Genomic DNA, 20,802 nt, shown 5'->3' with positions numbered 1-20,802 from the left:
TCGTCTTGGTTTGGATTTGGAACAGGTGAGATATTACATGTTGATTGGTGAACTTTTGAGGTGCAGTTTTTATTATTATTAAACTTTGAACAGAATTATTTTTGCCATTTATGCTATTTGGCTAATTGAAAAGCTAATGTTACTGAATAGCATGAAAATAATGAGTAAATGGACTTAAAGCAATTAAAACAACTCTCAAATGGTCAGAGGCAGGATGTGTTTTCAGTTAGACAAAAACATTTATTTCAGGGGCCCAGGCCATGAATCTTTTATATGTTTAACGCAACGTATCTTTAGCAGAAGGACGAGTAAAAAAACATACAGTATATGCACATCTTCCAATCCCACTATTAAAAAACAGGAAAAAACCCATGGCAATATTTTGCACCATACTGATAGGAAGGACGTAGAAGCTTAAAAAACAAACACGCTGCTCATCTGAGATCCTGACCGGTTCTGTCTGAAAACCACCTGCTCAAATGTGCAAAATACCTGTGTGACTTTACACAGTCACTGGGGCTCTTAGTGCTTTTTACTACCTCTGCGCCACTGCAAATGTAATATAGTAAATTGCTTTCTAGTTTTACTTTCAGTCACGCTTTGCAGAATTGTTTATTTATTCCATTCCACTTATTTTATCTTATTTTACAAGAAATACTATGTTTAATGAGCATCTTGGGTAAAAACAGAAAATCTCTCTTGACACAAGAAAAGTTGTTTCAATTCATTATGACGGCGATTATTTCAAAACGAAGTACAACAGTTGTGATTCGTGTTCTAAACCAGTTAAAGGATTATTTACAACACCAAACTTTACACGTATGTACACCCATTTAAAGCAAAAAGTGTTTACATGGAATTCACCGTCTGCTGAATCAAATCAATAATTCTGCTTTGATGTAACTTCAGCGAGCTGTAAGAAAGTATGAAAAATGATCAATCCATGAGTGTGAGAATGAAAAACAAAAAACAAAACCAAAAAACAGTTTGTGCTGGACTCAGACGTCAGAGACTTACACCAGACCTTCGAGAAAGACTAGCACATGCGAACAAATAACAAGATGCTGTTTGTCAAGATTACAAGGAAATACAACAGCGAGAGTCCGACACGGATCAAGTGTTTCGATAAATTGGGAAAACAGTCACGTCTCAGGGAGGCTCACATAGGTGGAGCCCTGCTGTCGGGATGCTGTGGCAAGATCCGCAGTCCTCACATATTCCCTTTACAGAGTATAAGAACACAACGCAGCGCATGTCTCCTTTTCCAGTCTCCCGCTTGTTTGTGTTTCTTGTAGCTGTCTTTTATTTGCCACGCACCGGTTCTTTTGCCGTCATCTCTAGCCGTTTGCTTCTTCTTGGGTCTTTCCCCAGTTTTGTCTGAGCTGCTGGTTTCAATTCTCTCATCTTTAATTTTCCAGAAAGCTATTATGGCTTTACCTCATCAGTCTCCCACTCCATTTTCTCATCCCTCTCTTCCTGCGTATCAAAGCATGATCTTATTTTCCTTCTCTTCCACTCACTCTCTCGTCAGATCTCAAACAAATGCCAGGCCTTTTTCTTTTTTTCTTGATAGTTGACACTTTTCATCTCCGTGGCTCTCAGCAGTGCAGGATCTTGATGAAGGCTTTGCGAAACTCAATGTTGAAAGTGGTGTAGATGATGGGGTTGACGGCACTGTTGAGGTATCCCAGCCAGGTGACGGCGCTGTACAGGGAGGGCGAGATACAGCAGCTCCTGCAGTGGGCCTTCAGCACGTGGGTCAGGAAGAAAGGCAGCCAGCAGATGATGAACACGCCTTGGAAACAGGACAGGAAGTGGATTAGTGGCTCCATATGGATGTGACACATGACGCAAAGATATAATTAATGAAATATCCTGCCAACTTCTGCATTTGTGATGAAACAATACATAAATAGGAAAGCTAGACGGATAGAGATGAGAGAGATGCAGCAGCAGTGTCACATAAATCACAAAACAGATGACAAAATACAATCAAATGAAAAGCCACAAACAATGGAGGCCATGAAAATTTAAAGATTTAACAATTTGTCTCTTACTGAAATAAGTACAACTTCCTTTTTAAAGGTTTTCTCCAAATATGGATCAAAACCTTCCATCTAAAGAATGGTAATATAAAAAATAAATAGAAAAGAAAAAGTCAAACTGCAGAGTATTTATGCACAAAAAGGTATTTTATAATCAGATTTTAATCTGGTTTGTCTGGTAATAATTTATTTTATGGGTCCTGTGTATTCCAGCTAATTTCCTGAAACCTTTCAAAATAAATTAGCTGATAGCTGAAATTGATTTAGTGTCAGTTGCTACAGTTATTACATACCTTCTCATTTTATCAGATAAGAATCTTCTGTCTCAGAAAACTGTCATGGAGTCTGTTAATGAACTATTCTTCACAATCTTTTTCCTAAAATCTCAAATATATACAGTATATATATGAAACTTAAAATCACAAAAAAGATCAAAGTAAAACTGAATCGTGTGAGATAACCGGATTTCAGAGGGTTTAAAGGAAAAGGTCAACATTTTCAAATGTCCACCTATTCACTCTCTCTAGAGAGAGAAAGTTTAGATGAGAATATCGATAACAACCAGATGTAAAGTGTTGACTATGAGCTCCAGAGGTGCGGAGAAGTGAATTGTGTGTCTGTTGGATAGAGCTAGGCTAGCTGTTCAACAACTCGATATGAGAGCGGTGATGTTCTTCCCATCTAATGTTACATCCGTCATCTATGTTCCTCAAAACGTTGAACTATTTCTCCATCTCTTATCTCTTATTTGAGGATATCAAATGTAGCAAATTTAGTAGATGTAGACCAGTTTGTATACAAAGTAGACAGCTATACACACACACACACACACACACACACACACACACACACACACACACACACACAGGCAGGGAGAATGTGTACAGTTAGTCTGCGCTCACCGAGCACAATAGCGAGCATCTGTGTCGCCTTCCGCTCCTTCTGCTGCGACAGCCTCCCTCTCACCCTCTCCTTGGTGATCCCCCATCTCTCTCTGCCTCCGCTACGCTCCCTCCATCCCTCGCGTCCCCTCATGCCGTCCTCGAGGGTGGGGGGGCGAGGCGTCAGGGCCGATCGTGTCACGGTTGAAGGAAGAACCGGGGTAGGTCCAACTGAGATGGACAGGGAGATCCTCGCCCGTCCCGAGTGGGCGGAGGGCTGGGGAGCAGGGGGAGGAGCCTGACTCTGCTCGGTCTGCGGCAGGAACTGACCCGGCTCCACTTCGAGGGGGTGAACCACCGCCTCCTTCACCAGGGTCTGACAAACAGAGAGGGAGGAAGGAGGGTGAGGGGCGTAGGCATTGTGGGACATTCAAAGGTGCGGGTGCTTGATTGTAAAGACGAAACAAGGGTGGGAAGAAAAGGGACTCAGTGGGACATTAATGGATGTGGGACGGAGAGGAGGGAAAACAGGAGCATCACTGTAGAAGTAGCAGACTGCATGAGGACAAACAGCAGAGTGACGGTGAAGAGACAGACCCCTCGCATCGACTTGGTCAACACACTCACCACTTTCTTGCGCTGTGGGGCCGCAGTGGCAGGTCTCAGGATCAGGGTGCATAACTTCACATCTTCTGGTTGTGTACACTTATTCTGGAAGAGAAGGAGAAGCTGTGGTGACGAGGGGGATCCTGGAGAAGTTGATGAAGATGCTGGATAATTTGAGGTTGATGCTGATATCAATATTTAAAGAGTAAAAAAATTATAACATACAAATACATTAGTTGATACGGTTTTTGACAACCCCTGAAATTTAGTTGGATTTGTGATTACATATCAGTCAAAATATACACATATACACAATATTGATATAAGCTAAAGTCAGCCATTATAGTTACACCAGAGTAATACACTGTTACTGCTCTTGCACGGTGGCCTTGTGTGTTGCCTCCACCAAGGAGGTTGTGTTTTGTTGGTTTGTTTGTTTGTCAGCAGGATTATCATGGGGCAGGGAAGAACCTGATCTGGTTCTTTTGTTTCAACAACTTTAAACATCAAATTGGTGACTGACATAAAAAAATGTCTGTTATTGTGGAAATAACAATAATAATATCATTTTAGCCTTCAACCTGACTTACTCAGTAAAACGTACAAGCTGGTGGGTCAGTCGTTACAACTCAGCGAGTGCAGCTTAACATTGTTCAAACCTACAGAACTTTATTTTGAAATCTAGAGAAGATCCCATCGTTTTCGGAAAAATTTTTTGGGGAAGACTGTGTAAAATTATACACAAGATATGTAGACTATTTCAATGTGATAGCATGACTACAGCACGTAGAACAACGAAGAGCTGGAACCAGCTGATGCAGAATAATGTGATGGTGTTAAGTGTGTCAGACGCAGGCATCATCAAAACACTTGACACTTCAGTCGACATCCCATTACGGATTCTACCTTTCTGTGCCGATGACCCTCTCCCGCCTCTGCGCCGCCTTGTGTGTGCAGACCGTGTCTGCGCGGCGGGGCGGTGCGTCTGCCTCGTTTGCGCAGCACCACGCAGATCTGCGCGTACACCAGCAACGTCACGATGAAGGGAACGTAGAAGGACGCCACAGAGGAGTAGACCACGAAGGCCGGGTCGGCAAAGCTGCACGTGGTGCCTTCGCGGCTGGCTGATGGAGAGAGGGAAAAGAGGAAAGTGCAGAGAATGAATATTGTACAGAAACCTTCAGAGGATTTTTACGAGATTTAAGTTTTGTTTCAGTTTCTTCAAATCATGTTTCTTTGTGGCCCAAGATCTTGTTTTGATCAGAAATATGTTGAATGAAAAGGTCAAAAATTTGGGGAAATATGCTTATTCGCTCTTTGTTTGTCTGTCAAATAAGTAGTTAGAAAACAACTGGAGCCAATCCCAGTTGACACTGGGCGAGAGTGGGGTCAACCCCATCCATCACAGGGCTGACATATAGAGACAAACAACCATTCGTGCTCACATTCACAATTTAGAGTCACCAACTAACCTAACCTGCATGTCTTTGGACTGTGGGAGGAAGAAGGGACCCAGAGAAAAACCCACGCAAGCATGAGGCGAACATCCAAACTCCAGGCCGCCATAATCTTCTTGCTGTGAGGCGAGAGTGCTAACCACTGTTCCACCGTGCCACCCACCAACGAGATAATACACGTAACTTTCCCCCTGCTTCTTCCCTGGCTGCAGCTGAGTGCTATCGATTTTCACATCTAACTTTTAGGAAGAAATCAAATAAGAGTATTTCCCCAGATGTATTTTCTACTATTTTCTTACATTGCAAAAACAAAAGCTCATTCTTGACCTTACAGAAACATCAACTGAGAAAACAATCTCTCCACAGGACGCATTTAGTAGCAGCTGGAGGTTCGTACCACATGATCTTCATCAGCAGATGGCGTTTGGCCAGTTGTTATTAAATTGTAGAAATTCAAATTTCCATTTAACGACTTCCCAAACACACTGGCTTCAAAAACTGACCTTGTGGAAAGACTGGTTTTCTTCCATTTGCTGAAGCAGACTGTGTGAAATGTTCCAGAGCTCCAGAACAGCTACTAATTGGACCTTGTGTTGTACACTCAATAACTGAAATTCATTTGTAAGGCAGTGATGATGCACAAGCCATGCAATTTGATCATTTAAGTACAAACACTGGCACAAGAACCGAATGAAAATCTCCAAAGACACCTTTCAAACTGTGCTGTAATCTGTGAGCAACCCATTACTGAGGAGAGTGGAACAGATTTTAGTTTGTTCTTACATCAGTCAGAATCTTGCAGTGTTTATACCCACAACTGAGGGTGTCAAACTCTCACATCACTTCTTGTTTTCCACTTACTCTAAAGTGGATTCCTTTGAGTTCAGAGCGAGCACATTCAAAGCTTAAGTTCCTGCTCACAGGCGCCTTCATTAAGGCGGAGGTTAGCGGCGGAGCCTCTTCACTCCTGATCCTTCTGTGAGACAACAAACGAATGGAGGATTATGTTGCCACTTGTTTGCAGGGCAGACGTCACCTGTCGCTCCCGCGATGGTAACAACAAACTGATACTGATGTTACTGAATGCTGTGTATCTCTGCGCTAACGGATATGCTAAGTACAAAGTGTGCTGATTTACTGCACGCTAAGGTTTGTTAAATGAGCAGACGTTTGGTGTCTGTTTATCATCTCATCAAAGATTGAATTTCAGGGACAGATGGACCAGGATGCTGCAAAGGCTATGTACCTAAGTTAAAAAAAAATGCATCTCTGAACAGCTGAACCCAACTCACTTTTTCAAACTAGCATACATTACAAGAAACTTTTTTTTCCCACTACGTTTTTCTTTATAGTGGCTTCAACAGTAGAACAAAATCACTTTTCCTCTAAAGAAAAAGGTCTTGTTTTCTTACATATGACTGGGCAGCAATAATGAGGAAATTAAGCAATAAAGGCTGTGATTCCAGATGTTACTGTGAGCTAGTAACTATTACAACAGTAATACAATGAAAATATCTAGGGTGTCGTGGAAAGTCATAGTCAAGTCATAATTCTTTTAGTTAGATTCTGTTCTTTCAATATTTGGGTGTGTTAGTATTTAAAATAACTTTAAAAGTAATAGTGTTATTGTCTGTGTTTTTTCCCCACTGGAGCTTGAAGGTTCATCAGTGGATGGATTTTACTCAGTTGTCGTGGAGATGTGTCAGCTGTTACCACGTGAAGTAAGAATGGAATTACAGCATCAACTGCTGTCTCAGTCTGATTGCACGCTAAGAGATTACATCCGTGGCAAAAAAAAAAACTGGAGGAAGAATAAAAGGGAAAGAGAGACAAGAGAAAGATGGTGATTGCTATCATTATAATAAGAACGTATTATTTGGCCTCCGTATTGTTACGGGGTCGGATGTGAGCCAGCTAGAGGCTGGCTCCAAGAAAACTAGCTCAGCGTCTCAGCCTGTCACTTCCGCTTTGACGCACAGTATCTAATGTTTTTTTTAAGTCAACACTGGGCGTGTAGATGCTGCCAATCTCAGCTATGGACTTTCATTATTTATGGAAAAATGACAAAGCACATTTGTGACCAGCGGTACGCACTGCACAGCCCCCTGTTTCGTGGACGGAGCGCATGTAGCTCTTACCAGTGTTGTTGAGTCCAAACAGTAAAGGGCAGGAGATGGCAAAAGAGAGGAACCACACCACAGCAATCATCACCGCCACCCTCCTCCTGGAGCTGTATCTGGTGTTGTAGAGCATCGGCATGGCCACCGCTGTGTATCTGCAGCACGAGCACATACGTGAAACGCACAAACGCCAAGCACACACACACACACACCGTGCCTGTATTCGGACACACACTAATGCATCCTCAGACTTCATTGTGACATTCACGCATATTTAAAAATAAACTCTGCAACGCTTGATTGAGAGCCCAGACAAACAGACAGACTAAAGCTGTCACTGCTCGTTTCACAGCCACAAGGACACAAAAACTGGCAGCATGTCAAAACCAATTAGAGTCTGTAAGTGCAGGTGTGAGCAGTCTTCTTCAGTGAGCCGCTGTAATCCTGACTGCGGGCAGAGGGTCACGGACAGAAGCACCCAGTTACCCACGACACTACAGATGAAACTTGGGGTTTCGAGAGATTCAGTTTCCAGGAAGTCTTTGTTGTTTCAGGTGTCAGACACTGTGGCTGCAGCACTTTAGTGTTTCTAAAAAATTCTTTCAAAAAACGCCCCTCAGGAACATGTGTCAGTGTCGTGAGGGAGAAATGATGCAAGTATTGTGCAGGACAATGAATTTACTTGCAGAAGTTGTTTTTGTTTAAAGGGATAACGTTGTATTTTGTGAGGTATTTTTCTCTAGCTGTACACAGCCACTTTGAGACGACTAAAGGACAATATTGCATTTGAACTGAATTTACATACACGTGAGGCTGATGGGAATGTCATTAGTTTTGCAGGTGCACTGCACAAACAGAGATCTTGGGCTGATGTTGGCGCTGGTTGAAAGATCAGGAGAAGACTGACACACCAGCATTGCCATCCTTAAAACATCAGCAGTAATGATTAAACAGTAATTACACTAAATATGATTATTTTATTTGGGGCTATGCTAATGCTAATAAGGAGGGCTACGACTCCTACACTGTTAATCTGACGTGGATGTAAGCAGTCTCAAATTAAAGTTGCCAGCACATTAACCTTGCTGTGATTTGCAGTCAGTGTTTCCTATTTAACTGCTGGGGCTTGAGGCCCAGGCAGCTTTCTGACTGCAGCGTGTCGTCTACAGCTTCGACAAAGCGATTGAGACTCTATCTTTAGCTATCGCATCAAATTACACAAGTCTAAACTGGTGCAGCCTCGATATGTCACTTTATGAGAGGAATTAGGACGCAGCTGCAGACGGCCTGCCCGCTGGGCGTCTGGTCACCTCCCCTTCGACCCATGAAGAGGGCATCAGGTGGAAGACCGCATCACCGAACACATTCTCCTCGACCCACGAAGAAGAAAATGAACCCTAAACACTGCAGAGGACATTGTAAAAAAGACGCAGCGGAAACCTGTCTTTACCTGCTGACTTCTACACTGCGGCTCTGTGACAGCTACGATGCATCTTTATAGTGTGTACGCATAAATGGAGGCACATGTGTTTCCTACTCAACCAGTGAAGATCGAGGTTTCGGGTGCAAAGTAAAGAAATGACTCATTGATTTACCGTCTTTGTCCTGGTCCTGATCACTTAAACATATTTATCATTAATGAACCTTTTCTCTTGCTGAGAGGGAATTTGGGGGGAAAAGGATCAATAGTGAGAAAAGACAGAAAAAATGATGAGTGTTGGTTAAAAGCCCAAGACAATGAGACGACACACATCATCAGAAAAGAGGAACACATCCCGGCACAGAGAGGAAAACCAAGAGCTAGAGGGAGAATCCACCTGTCGATGCTGATGGCACACAGGTTGAGGATACTGGCAGTGCACATCATGACGTCCAGGGTGAGCAGGATGTCACAGTGGATGAGACTGAAGCGCCACTCCCCCACCACCTTTAAGAAGACAGAGTGACACATTTTTTCCTTCGCCTTCATTTTTCAACCTGTTTGCTTTTCAGTGACTTTTATTCCGTCACTCTTTTCATACATTTGGGCCAAAAACAATATGTTGTCAGACTAGCGGAGCAGCATTAATATTAACCAGACCGGATCACTCTTCAGTACAAACTTATTCCTCTTAAAAGAGTATCGTTAATATTTAGTCCCAGTTCTTCTTTTCTGTGGGCGATTGTGATTCGCTTCTGAAGTCAGCCACGAACAGTTTCATTGTCCAATATCATGATGAAAAATGTGGGTTTGTTGTTAGATTTGAAAGTATTGGATGTAGTAATTAGTATTTTAGCCTCTAACATTATTCTTTCATAATCAGTGAGACACGACTCATAATTATCAGTCAGCTGTTATTAGTTAATTTATTTTATTGGGTGAGTTTCTTGGACCTGCGTTGAACTCCTTTCAAAAACTATTGACACAAATACTTGAGACTGCGGTTAAAACAATTTTTAGCACTGATTACAGCTAATTAATACGGATGAATAAATTAATTAATCAATAGGAAAGTAATCTGCTTCTTTTATTGAAAATTGATTCATTATTTGAATCATTTCTCGTGCAACAATGTCAAACATTCCTGATTCCATCTTCTAAAAAGGGGGAATATGCTGATCTCTTCTGTCTTATGTGAAACCAATTATGTTTTTGTTTTTTGGGCTGTTTGTTGGACCAAACCCAAAGATAAGATAACTTTTAATTTCCCATAGCAGCCACAGCAGAAACTATCATGCAGAAAGCTGCAGCAGCATCAGAGTGATGCAGGACGCAACACAAATGCATTCATTTAATTAAACATTAATTGTTTTTTATTGTCACGCTGTGAATTTGGTGCCTTTCTAAATTGAACATCCCTGGGTTTTGTCCTGTTGACGAGACAAATGGGCATTTACCACTATTTTCTGACATTTTAAAGATGATTATTATCTTGATTCTCCATTTATTGGTCGATAATATTGTTATTTCCCGCAGCCCAAGAAGACGCATCTAAACATCCAAAGATATTCATATAAGGAAAGCAGCAAATCCTCACATCGGAGAAGCTGGAACCAGAAGAATATTTTGGCTTCTTTTTTTCCCAAAATAACTAAAACAATGAATCAATTATCAAAAAAGTTGCTGGTGAATTGTCTGTAATTTGACTGATTTATTAATTGATTAGTTGCTTCAGCCCTAAAATGGTCAACCAGGAGAATAATTAGCAGATTAAGTGATAATGAAAATAACTGCATAACCATTTCATTAAATGATCAATTACATTTAATAGCCATGACTAATACAAATCTGAAACCGATCTGAAACTATTTTGCTGACATGGAAAATGACATAATCTCAAAGAGAAACATTTATCCACGTTTATCTCAGAGGGTCAGAGCACCGACGCTGCAGAAATACAATTAACGAAAAATAAAAACAAAACTGCCAACATACACGCACCTCCAGATAGACGCCCCAGGGCATGACCAGCGTGGCCAGCAGCAGGTCGGACACGGCCAGGGAGACGATGAGGTAGTTGGTGGTGGTCTGCAGAGCGCGCTCCCGAGAAACCGCCACGCACACCAGCACGTTACCGAACACCACGCAGAAGATCAGGAGCACCAGCAGCACGGCGTAGAAGTTGTACGGAGGAGAGGAGGCCGACGGAGAGCTGGTGCAGTTGGAGGAGGTGAGCGAGGAGGAGGTGGGGAAGGTCACGGGGGAGTATGAGGGGTCATGGGTGGCAAAGACAGAGAAATTGTGCTCTATGGAGGAGAGGGGGAAGGAGGGAGGGGATAGCTGATCTGACTCATTCAGTAAAGTCATGATCTCGCTCAAGTGGACATGGTCAAGCTGAAAATGGATGACACAAAGAGAGGAAGAGAAAAATAATGACCCCGGGACCCTTCATTGCTCACTGTGCACTCAATTCAGTGTTTCACTATAGATCCAACACAGATTAGCTCCCGAGTCTGACAACAGGGGGAAATAAGAGGAAAAAAGGTTATTGCGGCTGCAGGGCTGGAAATCTGTCTTTGGTCTCACCTCAGTGAACTTTGCAGGACGCCACACAAGCGACATGTATACAGTACAAACAATACAGCAACTCACAGATACGCGGTACACACCACCATTTCACGTGATTTCTTTCTAAACCGCTGACTGAAATAGAGATAAAAAAGATATCTTTGCGCTCTACAGGTTCTCTCTGGCCTCAGGTGCTCTAAGGGATCGAGTGAAAGGAAGCAACTCAATGTCATAGAGGGGTAAACTACTGTCAGTGTCGCTGCTTCTGTCCAAATAATATCAGTTTAAATGGTAAAAGTTAAGTTTGAGTTAATATCTGATGCACATTAAGTTCTTCTAATATCAAGATTTTATGTTATCTGACTTTTTCCTGATGGTTTTGGTGACAAGTGATGATGGCATTAGCATTAACATTCTCCCTCTCCACTCAAAAACGTGTTTTGCTCATTGTTATTTCACTTAGATGTTTGACCTTCACTGTGCAGATTAACAAGTGCAGAGTTTGATAACTAGTTAAATATAATTTGTAGAGTGAGTTAAGGACAGTGCCGTTCTCCTGACTAATGGAAAAGCTGAAGCCGGCTGCTCTAACATGTGCAAACTGTCGCTCAAGCAGCTGTGCACAAACTTGACAGGGTTCTCCACAACTGAGACAGAATAATTTACATTTTGGGGAAATACCGACTGTCTGAACATACAGACAGACCGTGGAGAGATGGAGTTGTTTAAGAATTCCCCAGGACTGTCGACATGCTTTTGTAGTTTAAAAATCAAAAGCTCAAACCAAAGATTGAAGACTTGAAGAACTAACCGTACTTACTGAGCCTGAGATCACAAACACTGACAGTAAAGAAAAATTTGCGGGCTGGCTTTGCCATGCAGCATTTCCATAACAACGGTAGGAGACCATGAAGAAGAAAAGGAAACAGGATGAAAAGGCTTAATTCAAGAATACATCATTTTAACTTCTGCTTCAAACTAACCATTAGTCACTGGCTGCTGAAGACACACTCTAATAACCACTTTGTATAAATGCAGAAAATGCTGCATAAAATATGTATCAGCGACAGGAAGTTGAAACAAACCAGTCCCAAGCTCATGAATGAGCTCGGTTAGATTTGCCACTTTAACACCACTACACACACCATCATGTGTCTCACACACTTACAGTACATATCAGCTGTCTGACATGTGATCTTCATCGCTAATCAACACATATCCAAGATGAGATGGGCCTAACAAATCAATAACCTATCCACACCTGTTGGCCTGGCACCACTGGCCACGGCACCTGAAGAAGACATCATGCTTTGTGGCACATATATTGAGTCCACACGGTTAGATACCGACTCGACTCAGTGGAGGGCTTGGTGGGGAGGAGTATACAGATAACATTATTGTGGTAGAGGTCAGTCTAATCACTACAGGGGGCATGTGTGCAGGAGTGAAGGGCCAGCGTTCAACTGGAGAAGCTCATTTCAAGCCCCCATGAAGGCAAGTGTTTGTTTACTGAAGTGCACGTCAGTAAATGGTTGGGTGGCTAATGGTTAATAAGAGCTGCTTAAAAACTCAAGTCACACCAAAAAAAAAACTTGAAAGCCCTTAAAGGAGCTATTGGTAAGTTTTCTCTGCTGTGCTTTCTTGCCGGAGGCGGGTGGCGGTGATTCTGGCTTGACAAGATCTTCGGCTCTCGTTGCGTTCACAAGACAAGAGGTTATAATTGGCCCTCTGAGAAGTGCTACGTCTCAAGAGCAGATTGGAGGCTACAGTGAGTCATTGTTAGCTGGTTAGCACGCTAACTTCAGTAGAAGAAAAGACGTGATAGCGACGAGAGTTAACATTGGCATTAGTTTGATGCTGAACTCGCAGTACTTCTTCTAGACTGGTAAATAAACAGCTGTTAATGCTGACGCTGGCTATGTAGCAATAGCAAAACTTACAAATAGCTCCTAAAGTGGCCAAAGCTCAACCAAGGCTGCATAATCTTGTGAATTCAATATTCTAATAATAGAAAGTGATGAGAAAACTTTAATCTGGATATGCATAAAGAGGACACATCGCCGGATCTGTTTTTGTAATAGTCACGAGAAGAGAGCAAAAATGAACATGTATGTTTGGGGTTTGCACTGAAAACAAGATATTTGGGATGGGCTTTTTTTTGTATTTTTTGAGATTTTATAAAAATAATAAGGGATAAATTAATACAGTAAATTAAATTACATTACATTTACTCATTTGGCAGATGATTTTATCCAAAGCAACTTACATTAATATTAACAGAATTGATAAAATCTAAAATTAAACAGGTTTATTTTTCTTTCTTTATCAGGCGTAAATACTTTCTATTGATTCCCAGAAAAATGTTCAACAGCACAAAGCGACGACTTCACTGAACTGATGGTTGTAAGTGAGAGAACAGTGAGGGATCATTTCTGATACAAACCAGAAAGGAACAAATCTCTCTTCCAGCCATGTTTGTGGAGTCGAACCAATCTCTAATCTCACTTCGGTCTCCTTCATAACTGAGTTCAAAGATGTCAAAGAGCGGGATGCCCCAAAGACAGAGAAGCAAAGCAGGAAAAAAGCTGTTAGCCAACGGTCTGCAGCGCTGTGCTTCAATAAAGCTGCTGCAGTCACAGTGATCAGCCGAGGAGAGGATGGAGACCTCACACTGCACTGGGACCTGCTTTGCTCAGGGCAGTTTTCAGCTTCTCTTTCTAAACTGAACTAAAACTTGTGTTACAATGAAACTGTTTTTAAGATAAACTTAACAGCGAGATCAGCGGATGTATTACTACTAATGTGATCACACCATGAAATCTGTCTTTACAAGCCAAATCAACAAGGTGGACCTTGTGGTGAGGATGTTTGGCAGCTGAAGTTGTGTCTTTACAGCTGCAGCTAAACAGAAAACTATGAAAGTCCAAACACTAAAGGACCTTACATATGTGCTGTCCACTAATCAATTCAATCCAAGGCTCCTCCAGCCCGTATGCTGAAGTGTCCTTGAGCAAGATACTGAATGCCAAAGTGGCCCTGGTGGCAGTTCAATCACTGTGTGAATGTACTGTACATGTGAATGGGTGTATTTGAGTGGTCGATATCACTAGACAAGCACTATGTGAGTGCAGTCCATTTACCATCATTTAACGGTCTGTGAAAATCATATATTTTCAGAATAAACAAATAACTTCTGCAATGGTTCAATGGCACTCCACTGGAAAGGTGGGTCCACCTGTAGTTTGTCTCTACGACTCCTCATGTAATGCACATGTGCATTAACTCTCTCTTACATTTCTTGACGTAAATATGTACAAGTCTTGACGTATTTAGGTAGTTAAATAGTTTTACTTGCCCAAACTGAATCAAACTTCACCGCAGACTTGGCTGAACAGAAAATGCTTTAGACGAATTATTAATGTGAAGCATGAAGCAAGAAAACTGCTTCCAACGCTTCTTAAATTTTAATTCTGACTCAGAGTCACAACACCTGATACCATCAGCAGTTTCTCAACCGAGCCTCCACCTCCAAAAAATAAGACAAACAGCAGCTACAGTGTGGAACTTCACAAGAGATGATTTGAAGTTTTTCACAAAGAGAATTTACGGCTCATCAATACCACCCAAAGAAATAATCTTATTGAGCGTGATATGTGCGCAGCATGGAAAATGAGAGCTTTAATGGGTTCAAATAATAACCGCTGCTTTGACTGACACTCTCTGTATGTCCTGCTCCACAACTAGAGCGACACCATGAGCAGTTTCTATTGATCGTAAGGGGAAGGCCTCATTAACATGAGTTCATTAGTTTCCTTTCAAAACAGGGTGCAATGATCCCTGCGCTGAGAAGTCAATTTAATTTCACACATGGCCACCGGAGGAAAGCTGCATAATAGGGTGTACACGTCTTAAACAACGCACACACTCGGTTCCCTGGGGTCAGAGCTACAAATGCCACTTTATTTCTTAGGATGAAGTTCTGAAGGTCAGATTTTACAAGGTCACGTAATTGTCAGAAGATGCTTGGTTCAAGAGTCGGGCTTAAGGAGTTGTTGTTTTCTGCCTCAGTGCAACTATGACAACCTCTATGAATGTTTTCTTGGGATCAAATGTGTAATGTGATTTCTCCAAGTGCTCTTTTTTTTTTCCTGATTGTCTTTCGTGCTTTCACTCAGTGTAAATGTCACGATAATGTGGATGAGCCATGCTCCCGAGAAGAGCTGAGTCTCCCAAAACGTTTGTGAAAGGAGCCTGATGTGTGAAAATGCAAATGTTCAAACAGATAAAACTTCCTCGGTGAGGAAAGTCGGAAAAATTGCAGTTTGGCTGGAAACTTGTCCAATTAGTTTTATGTAGCTGATGTAGCGTTAAGCTAATTAAAGATTGTTTTACTTGACTAAACTTAATCTGAGTAGAAGTTTCCCCAGCCCTGTAACCAACGTTTTCTTTTTCTTTTCTTTTTTTAAACTGAATTGTAACATGACAGTTCAGGGACCGCTGAAAATGAGACGTCCAATTTGTGGCGCACGGAGCATGTCCACAATATTAAATCAGCATTTTGGAGTTTGAGCTCATTTATCAGGAGAAAAACGCTGGACACACACACACGGCCCAGATGTTTTCCACGCTGCAAAATGTTGCAGTGTGTGTTTGAAGCAGCTATTCTGATGCAACTCCTGTGGTGCTGTAGCTCATTAGGACTTTAATTCACTTTGCACACACTCACTTTCATCATTGGAAGAACAAAGTCTAATATGAGTGTGAGCTACAGCGAGCCATAACATCAACTCAGGAATTCACAGAGGGAGATATAATAGGTAGTTGGAAAGCAAGGTCGCATGCGAAAGCAAGGTTGTACTTTATAGACCAGCAGAGATGTTGTACGGATACAAACAGATATTTAGTGACACGATTGTTCTTCTCTTTGCTTTTAGTTAAAACAATCTCTAAAAGTGGAAGACTTATCTCTCAATATTTGGTGTTACTATCGCACTTATTGTTGTTGAACATGAGTCAGCTACTTATCCTTCAATATGTTATTCTGCTCTTCACATTGTGACTTTTAACTTCAAAGATAGAACTGACTTTACCTTATCTCCACCAACTACTGCCTCAGGCTGTGATCATTTGTTTTTTCTGGCCCACACTTTTAAAAATGCATGAGCTAAAATGCATAATGAAACAAGGACGATCTTTGATGGAAAACCATTTTGCCAAATTGTGGACAAAGTGAATAAGGAGAGCACGATCTGAAAAACAGCACTGACGGCAAAAATACACCAAATCTGTGTTGCTGGTATTAACGTTAATATCATGTTTTTGTGTTTTTGTTTTTAGAAAAAGTAACACCTTATTTGAACCGTCTTCTCCGTGTCGTTACATTACACTTTCCTATCTTATTCTTCTTATGAACTGACCTCTCACTCCTCCAATCTTGATGCCCTTTCTGGCCTTGATCTCCTATCTGCCTCCATCACTCCATCCATGTCTCTTATCTCCCCCTCCTCCGGTCTAATCTCCTGTTTCTCCTCCTCTCTGGAGACACTTGACAGGTCTATTACATGCTTGGCCTTGTCTGCCCAACACCACTGGAGAAAGAAAAAAAACAAAAAACAGAAGACTCCTTCAAATTTTTTCTCCCTAGCTTTGCTAAGACTATGAGCTGACCTGCAATAAATCTTTCATTTCCGGCAGGAATGAGTCGCAGCCACTGGGAGTGATGTGGATGTTCAGCTGCAGTATAATCACCTCTCTGTTGGGATCAGGACAGAAAACATTCACTATTTCATACTCCTCAACCCCATTTCTACTCTCAATCCCTCCCAGAAGTCCTCATGTTCCTTTTTTTTTGCTGGTTTTTAACGAGCAGCCAGCGACTTCTGCAGAAAAAACAAATATGCAGGACGTTGAATTCATTTATACAACACATCTTCTATTCTTTTTTTTTTCTTCCAAAAGACGACAACGCACTGCTTTGGAGAGCAGTCAATCAAACAATTAAAGACAGATGTTTATTTTCTCTTCCAAGAGGAAAACCCGATAAGGATTTGGATCAAGAGCAATTCAGAAGCACAGCTGCTTAATTATGTGTTTTTTCCCCCTTTGCTGCTCTAAAACTGCTCATTCCTCCCTCATATGGTAATATACACTCAATCAGCTGTCTGTGCAGAGCTATGGCACCAATTATGATCAAATGACTTGCTGTAATTTGTGACATGTCATACTACACCCACAGTATATGACTTCAAGTGCTTGTGAGCGAGAGGGAAAAGACAGAAAGAAAAAGTCACACCTTCATATAATTAGAGGTGAGATTAGAGGGAGCGAGGATCCACGCTGTGACACATGGTAAATACTTTCTCTTCTTATTTGTTTATAACAACTCGCAAAAGCACCAGATTTTTTTTTTTTTTTTTTCTTGTCGGTTCGAGTTTCCTTATTGATCTATTGAACAAAAAGGGGAATCACCTCGACAATGAATCACATGAGGAGACCTCAACCCAGAGGCGGTGCTCTGAACCAACCACGAAGCATCTTTTATTCAAGAAGCAATTTTGCATCGTCTCCATCTTTTATTTAGAAAGAGAGACTGCAGCTTTTGGAAGTCAGTTCCAAGTGATGTGTGCAGACTTGAAATTAAAGTAAATTAGAGCAAACACATGATCACACCCCGACTGTTGAGGAAAAAGTGCTTCAGTGTGGTGTGTGATAACAGGAAGATAACAGCAAAGCCGATTTAATTCTCCCTCTTTGCTGTTAGAGAATCTCACACAAGAGTAACAATTGGTCACATAACACAGATGGTAGACGTGTCGGTATAATCAGGGTGGGCTGCTATTTACACAATTACCCACATGTTTCGCTGTTTATCTGGACTTTATTCACCTTACACTGCAGTAGGTTTGGGGGGGGGGGGGGGGGGGGGGGGGCCCTCGCCTGAGCTGGATCATTTTGAGAAAATGCCTCCAGACCAAACATAATGACACTTTGGTGCATCAGAGGAACTTCATATGCGATATTATAATTATGTGTTTCTGCAATCCCAACTGAGACAGGGTGATTTTATTTCATCAAGGCATCATTACACTGGAGCTTCTGAGGACAACGATGTGATGTGCACTATCTGAAAATACAGATATAATATAGGAAGAGTAACATGGATGTTTAAGGGTGTAGTACAACCTCTAAAATTTGAAGCATCTCTGGGGGAATAATAACCAGGCAAGGGTGAGTGATGAAATTCAAACTTCAGGAAGAAAGGGAGGAAATATCAAACATAATGAATATTATTATAATATTTAGAGTCCTGTACACATCCTCTGCACATATTTTAGCAGCAGAATAATGTGCACTACTCCCACTGTACACTACTGGATCTCAATCTATATCATGACAATTATTATATATTTATTTGTACATTTATATTATTATTATTTATATATTTATTTATATATTTATGGTCCATCTATACTATCTTTTTAATGGTTATTTTAACAGTGTTATTATGAAATATATATAGATTTTTTTTAAATTCAAGATTTTATTTAATATGTATTTATTATCCTACACTAAATTGGTTCATTAAGACGGGACTACTGTGATTTTAATGGGTTTTTTTGCTATAGATGAATGTTTGTCAGTGACATCTTTTATAAACTGTAAAATATATTGTGTATATTTTAGATTTTTAATCATCTTTAATTATGCTTTCTTAAAAAAAAACAAAAGTATGATTCTAGCCTGTATATACACCTCTATTATTATGTTTCCTAATAAATCATTTTCAAATGCAAAGCCGGACAGTTTTCAGTCCGAGCACAATAACACCAAGAAAAAGTACAATAAATGTCTTGTATATGCGCTAGAAAGTAACTGCAACAAGTTCCCCACTGAGAGTGTTTATGCTGAGTCTTATCAGAAGTGACAGAGGTTTCCACATGGACATTAAACGCTTTGAAGAGGCTGAAACACCGACTTTAAATCACTTACCCTCTCCTCCGTCAGAGCTGCTCGGACTCAGGTCCGCTCTCCTCGCAGGAACAACAGCGGGCAGTCAGGCTGCAGCATCCGATCTAACCATTCACAGCCGAACCTCCCACCTTGACCTCAGTCAGTCAGCCAGCCAGTCAGTCAGCCAGCCAGCCAGTCAGTCAGCCAGTCAGTCAGCCAGTCAGCGCATGGTCCGCATACACACACGGAGCCTCACCGAGTCCCCGCTCCTCGGTAACATAGTTCCCCTCCTGCACTGGTCGGCGGTGTAGTCCGGGTCAGCGCGGCGAGAGTCTGACGAGCTGCAGAGGAGGAGGATGGAAGTAGGTAGAGGAGAGGAGAGGAGAGGAGAGGAGAGGAGGAGGAGGAGGATGGAAGTAGGTAGAGGAGAGGAGAGGAGAGGAGGAGGATGGAAGTAGGTAGAGGAGAGGAGAGGAGAGGAGAGGAGAGGAGGAGGAGGAGGATGGAAGTAGGTAGAGGAGAGGAGGAGGAGAGGAGAGGGAGAGGAGGAGGATGGAAGTAGGTAGAGGAGAGGAGAGGAGAGGAGAGGAGGAGGATGTAAGTAGGTAGAGGAGAGGAGAGGAGAGGAGAGGAGGAGGATGGAAGTAGGTAGAGGAGAGGAGAGGAGGAGGAGGATGGAAGTAGGTAGAGGAGAGGAGAGGAGGAGGATGTAAGTAGGTAGAGGAGAGGAGAGGAGAGGAGGAGGATGGAAGTAGGTAGAGGAGAGGAGAGGAGGAGGAGGAGTTTGGTTTGTTCACACTTAAAAGAAAAAAATAGTCAAGGCAGAATTTGCACTGGCGGCAGAAATACTGTAATGTTATTGGGAGAGATGAAAATTGGGGGCGGGGCCAAAACACATTCGCTATTAGGGGTTAATGGTACACTATACTGTATACCTGAGTGTACAATACCTCTAATACTATAGCCTACCTTAAGGTATACTTTACCTCACCGAAGGCCTGTACTAAAGGTATAACTACTATTCTATACAATTCCTCAGAAGTACAGTATGTAACTTCTCTCTTTCAAAACAATAACAAAAGACTTCATTTGGTGAGATCCTGAGGGAGCGTTGGATTATGGGAGTTGTTGTCCTCATGGGCATTGCGATCAGCTTCTCCCAGTGCAGTCGTTCAGGTTTTTACCAGGAGCTGAGGTGTTTTGCAGGTGCTGTACGGAGGACGCGGGACATCAGGGAGGGGCTGGGAGCTGATCTGCCAAACATTTAATAGGCTTTTTTCTTTTATAACTTAAGATCCAGATATCCGATGACTAAAATCTTTCATTCGGTTGAAATACATGAAAACAACTGAGGTATAAAAAGTGTATCTTAAATATGTGGCTTAAAACTGGATAAAAAAGTAAGTTTTAAGCTTCTGGCACACAACCACAAGACTGATGCATGTGCAAAGGGGATATGATGTCATTGTTATTTCTCTAGGTTTGAAAAGTGCTGGATACGTTTATGATATTGGAAGTAAATAACTCAAAAAATATAGGTATAGTCAATATTAGACATTCTAATGTGGAAAAGTCACATATTATAACTTTAAGGTCTACTAAAGGTATACTACACTATACCTTTAACCTATAGTTCCACATTCTGCGCTTATTTGCTTCCTCGCTAAAAGATGAGAATCGATTTGATTTTGTCCCTTCTTCTCTGTAGCAGAGGGCAGCAATACACCTTTGCCAAGGAAGGTCAAAGAAACTGTG

General features: G+C 41.7%; 1 protein-coding gene across 2 annotated transcripts; it reads right to left on the bottom strand.

The window, feature by feature from the left end:
* Positions 1-593: 593 nt before the first annotated feature.
* On the bottom strand, positions 594-19,456 carry drd2l (dopamine receptor D2 like). Of its 2 annotated transcripts, none has more exons than XM_056381809.1 (8): positions 19,304-19,456; positions 10,531-10,923; positions 8,927-9,036; positions 7,128-7,264; positions 4,439-4,656; positions 3,554-3,637; positions 2,948-3,302; positions 594-1,795 (listed from the first exon to the last, which is right to left on the bottom strand). In XM_056381809.1, the coding sequence occupies exons 1-8, from the start codon at positions 19,325-19,327 to the stop codon at positions 1,599-1,601; spliced, it is 1,518 nt and encodes a 505-aa protein (XP_056237784.1). In that variant the 5' UTR covers positions 19,328-19,456; the 3' UTR covers positions 594-1,598. The 2 variants fall into 2 exon arrangements, with proteins under 2 accessions (XP_056237784.1, XP_056237785.1); XM_056381810.1 differs by lacking the exon at positions 19,304-19,456 and adding an exon at positions 19,087-19,266.
* Between the last annotated feature and the right edge of the window lie 1,346 nt (positions 19,457-20,802).

This window comes from Seriola aureovittata, chromosome 7 (assembly GCF_021018895.1).
Source record: "Seriola aureovittata isolate HTS-2021-v1 ecotype China chromosome 7, ASM2101889v1, whole genome shotgun sequence".
In the NCBI taxonomy this organism is placed as follows: domain Eukaryota; kingdom Metazoa; phylum Chordata; class Actinopteri; order Carangiformes; family Carangidae; genus Seriola; species Seriola aureovittata.
The sequence above is the reverse complement of the archived record's forward strand: the minus strand, read 5'-3'. Positions and strand labels throughout refer to the sequence as shown.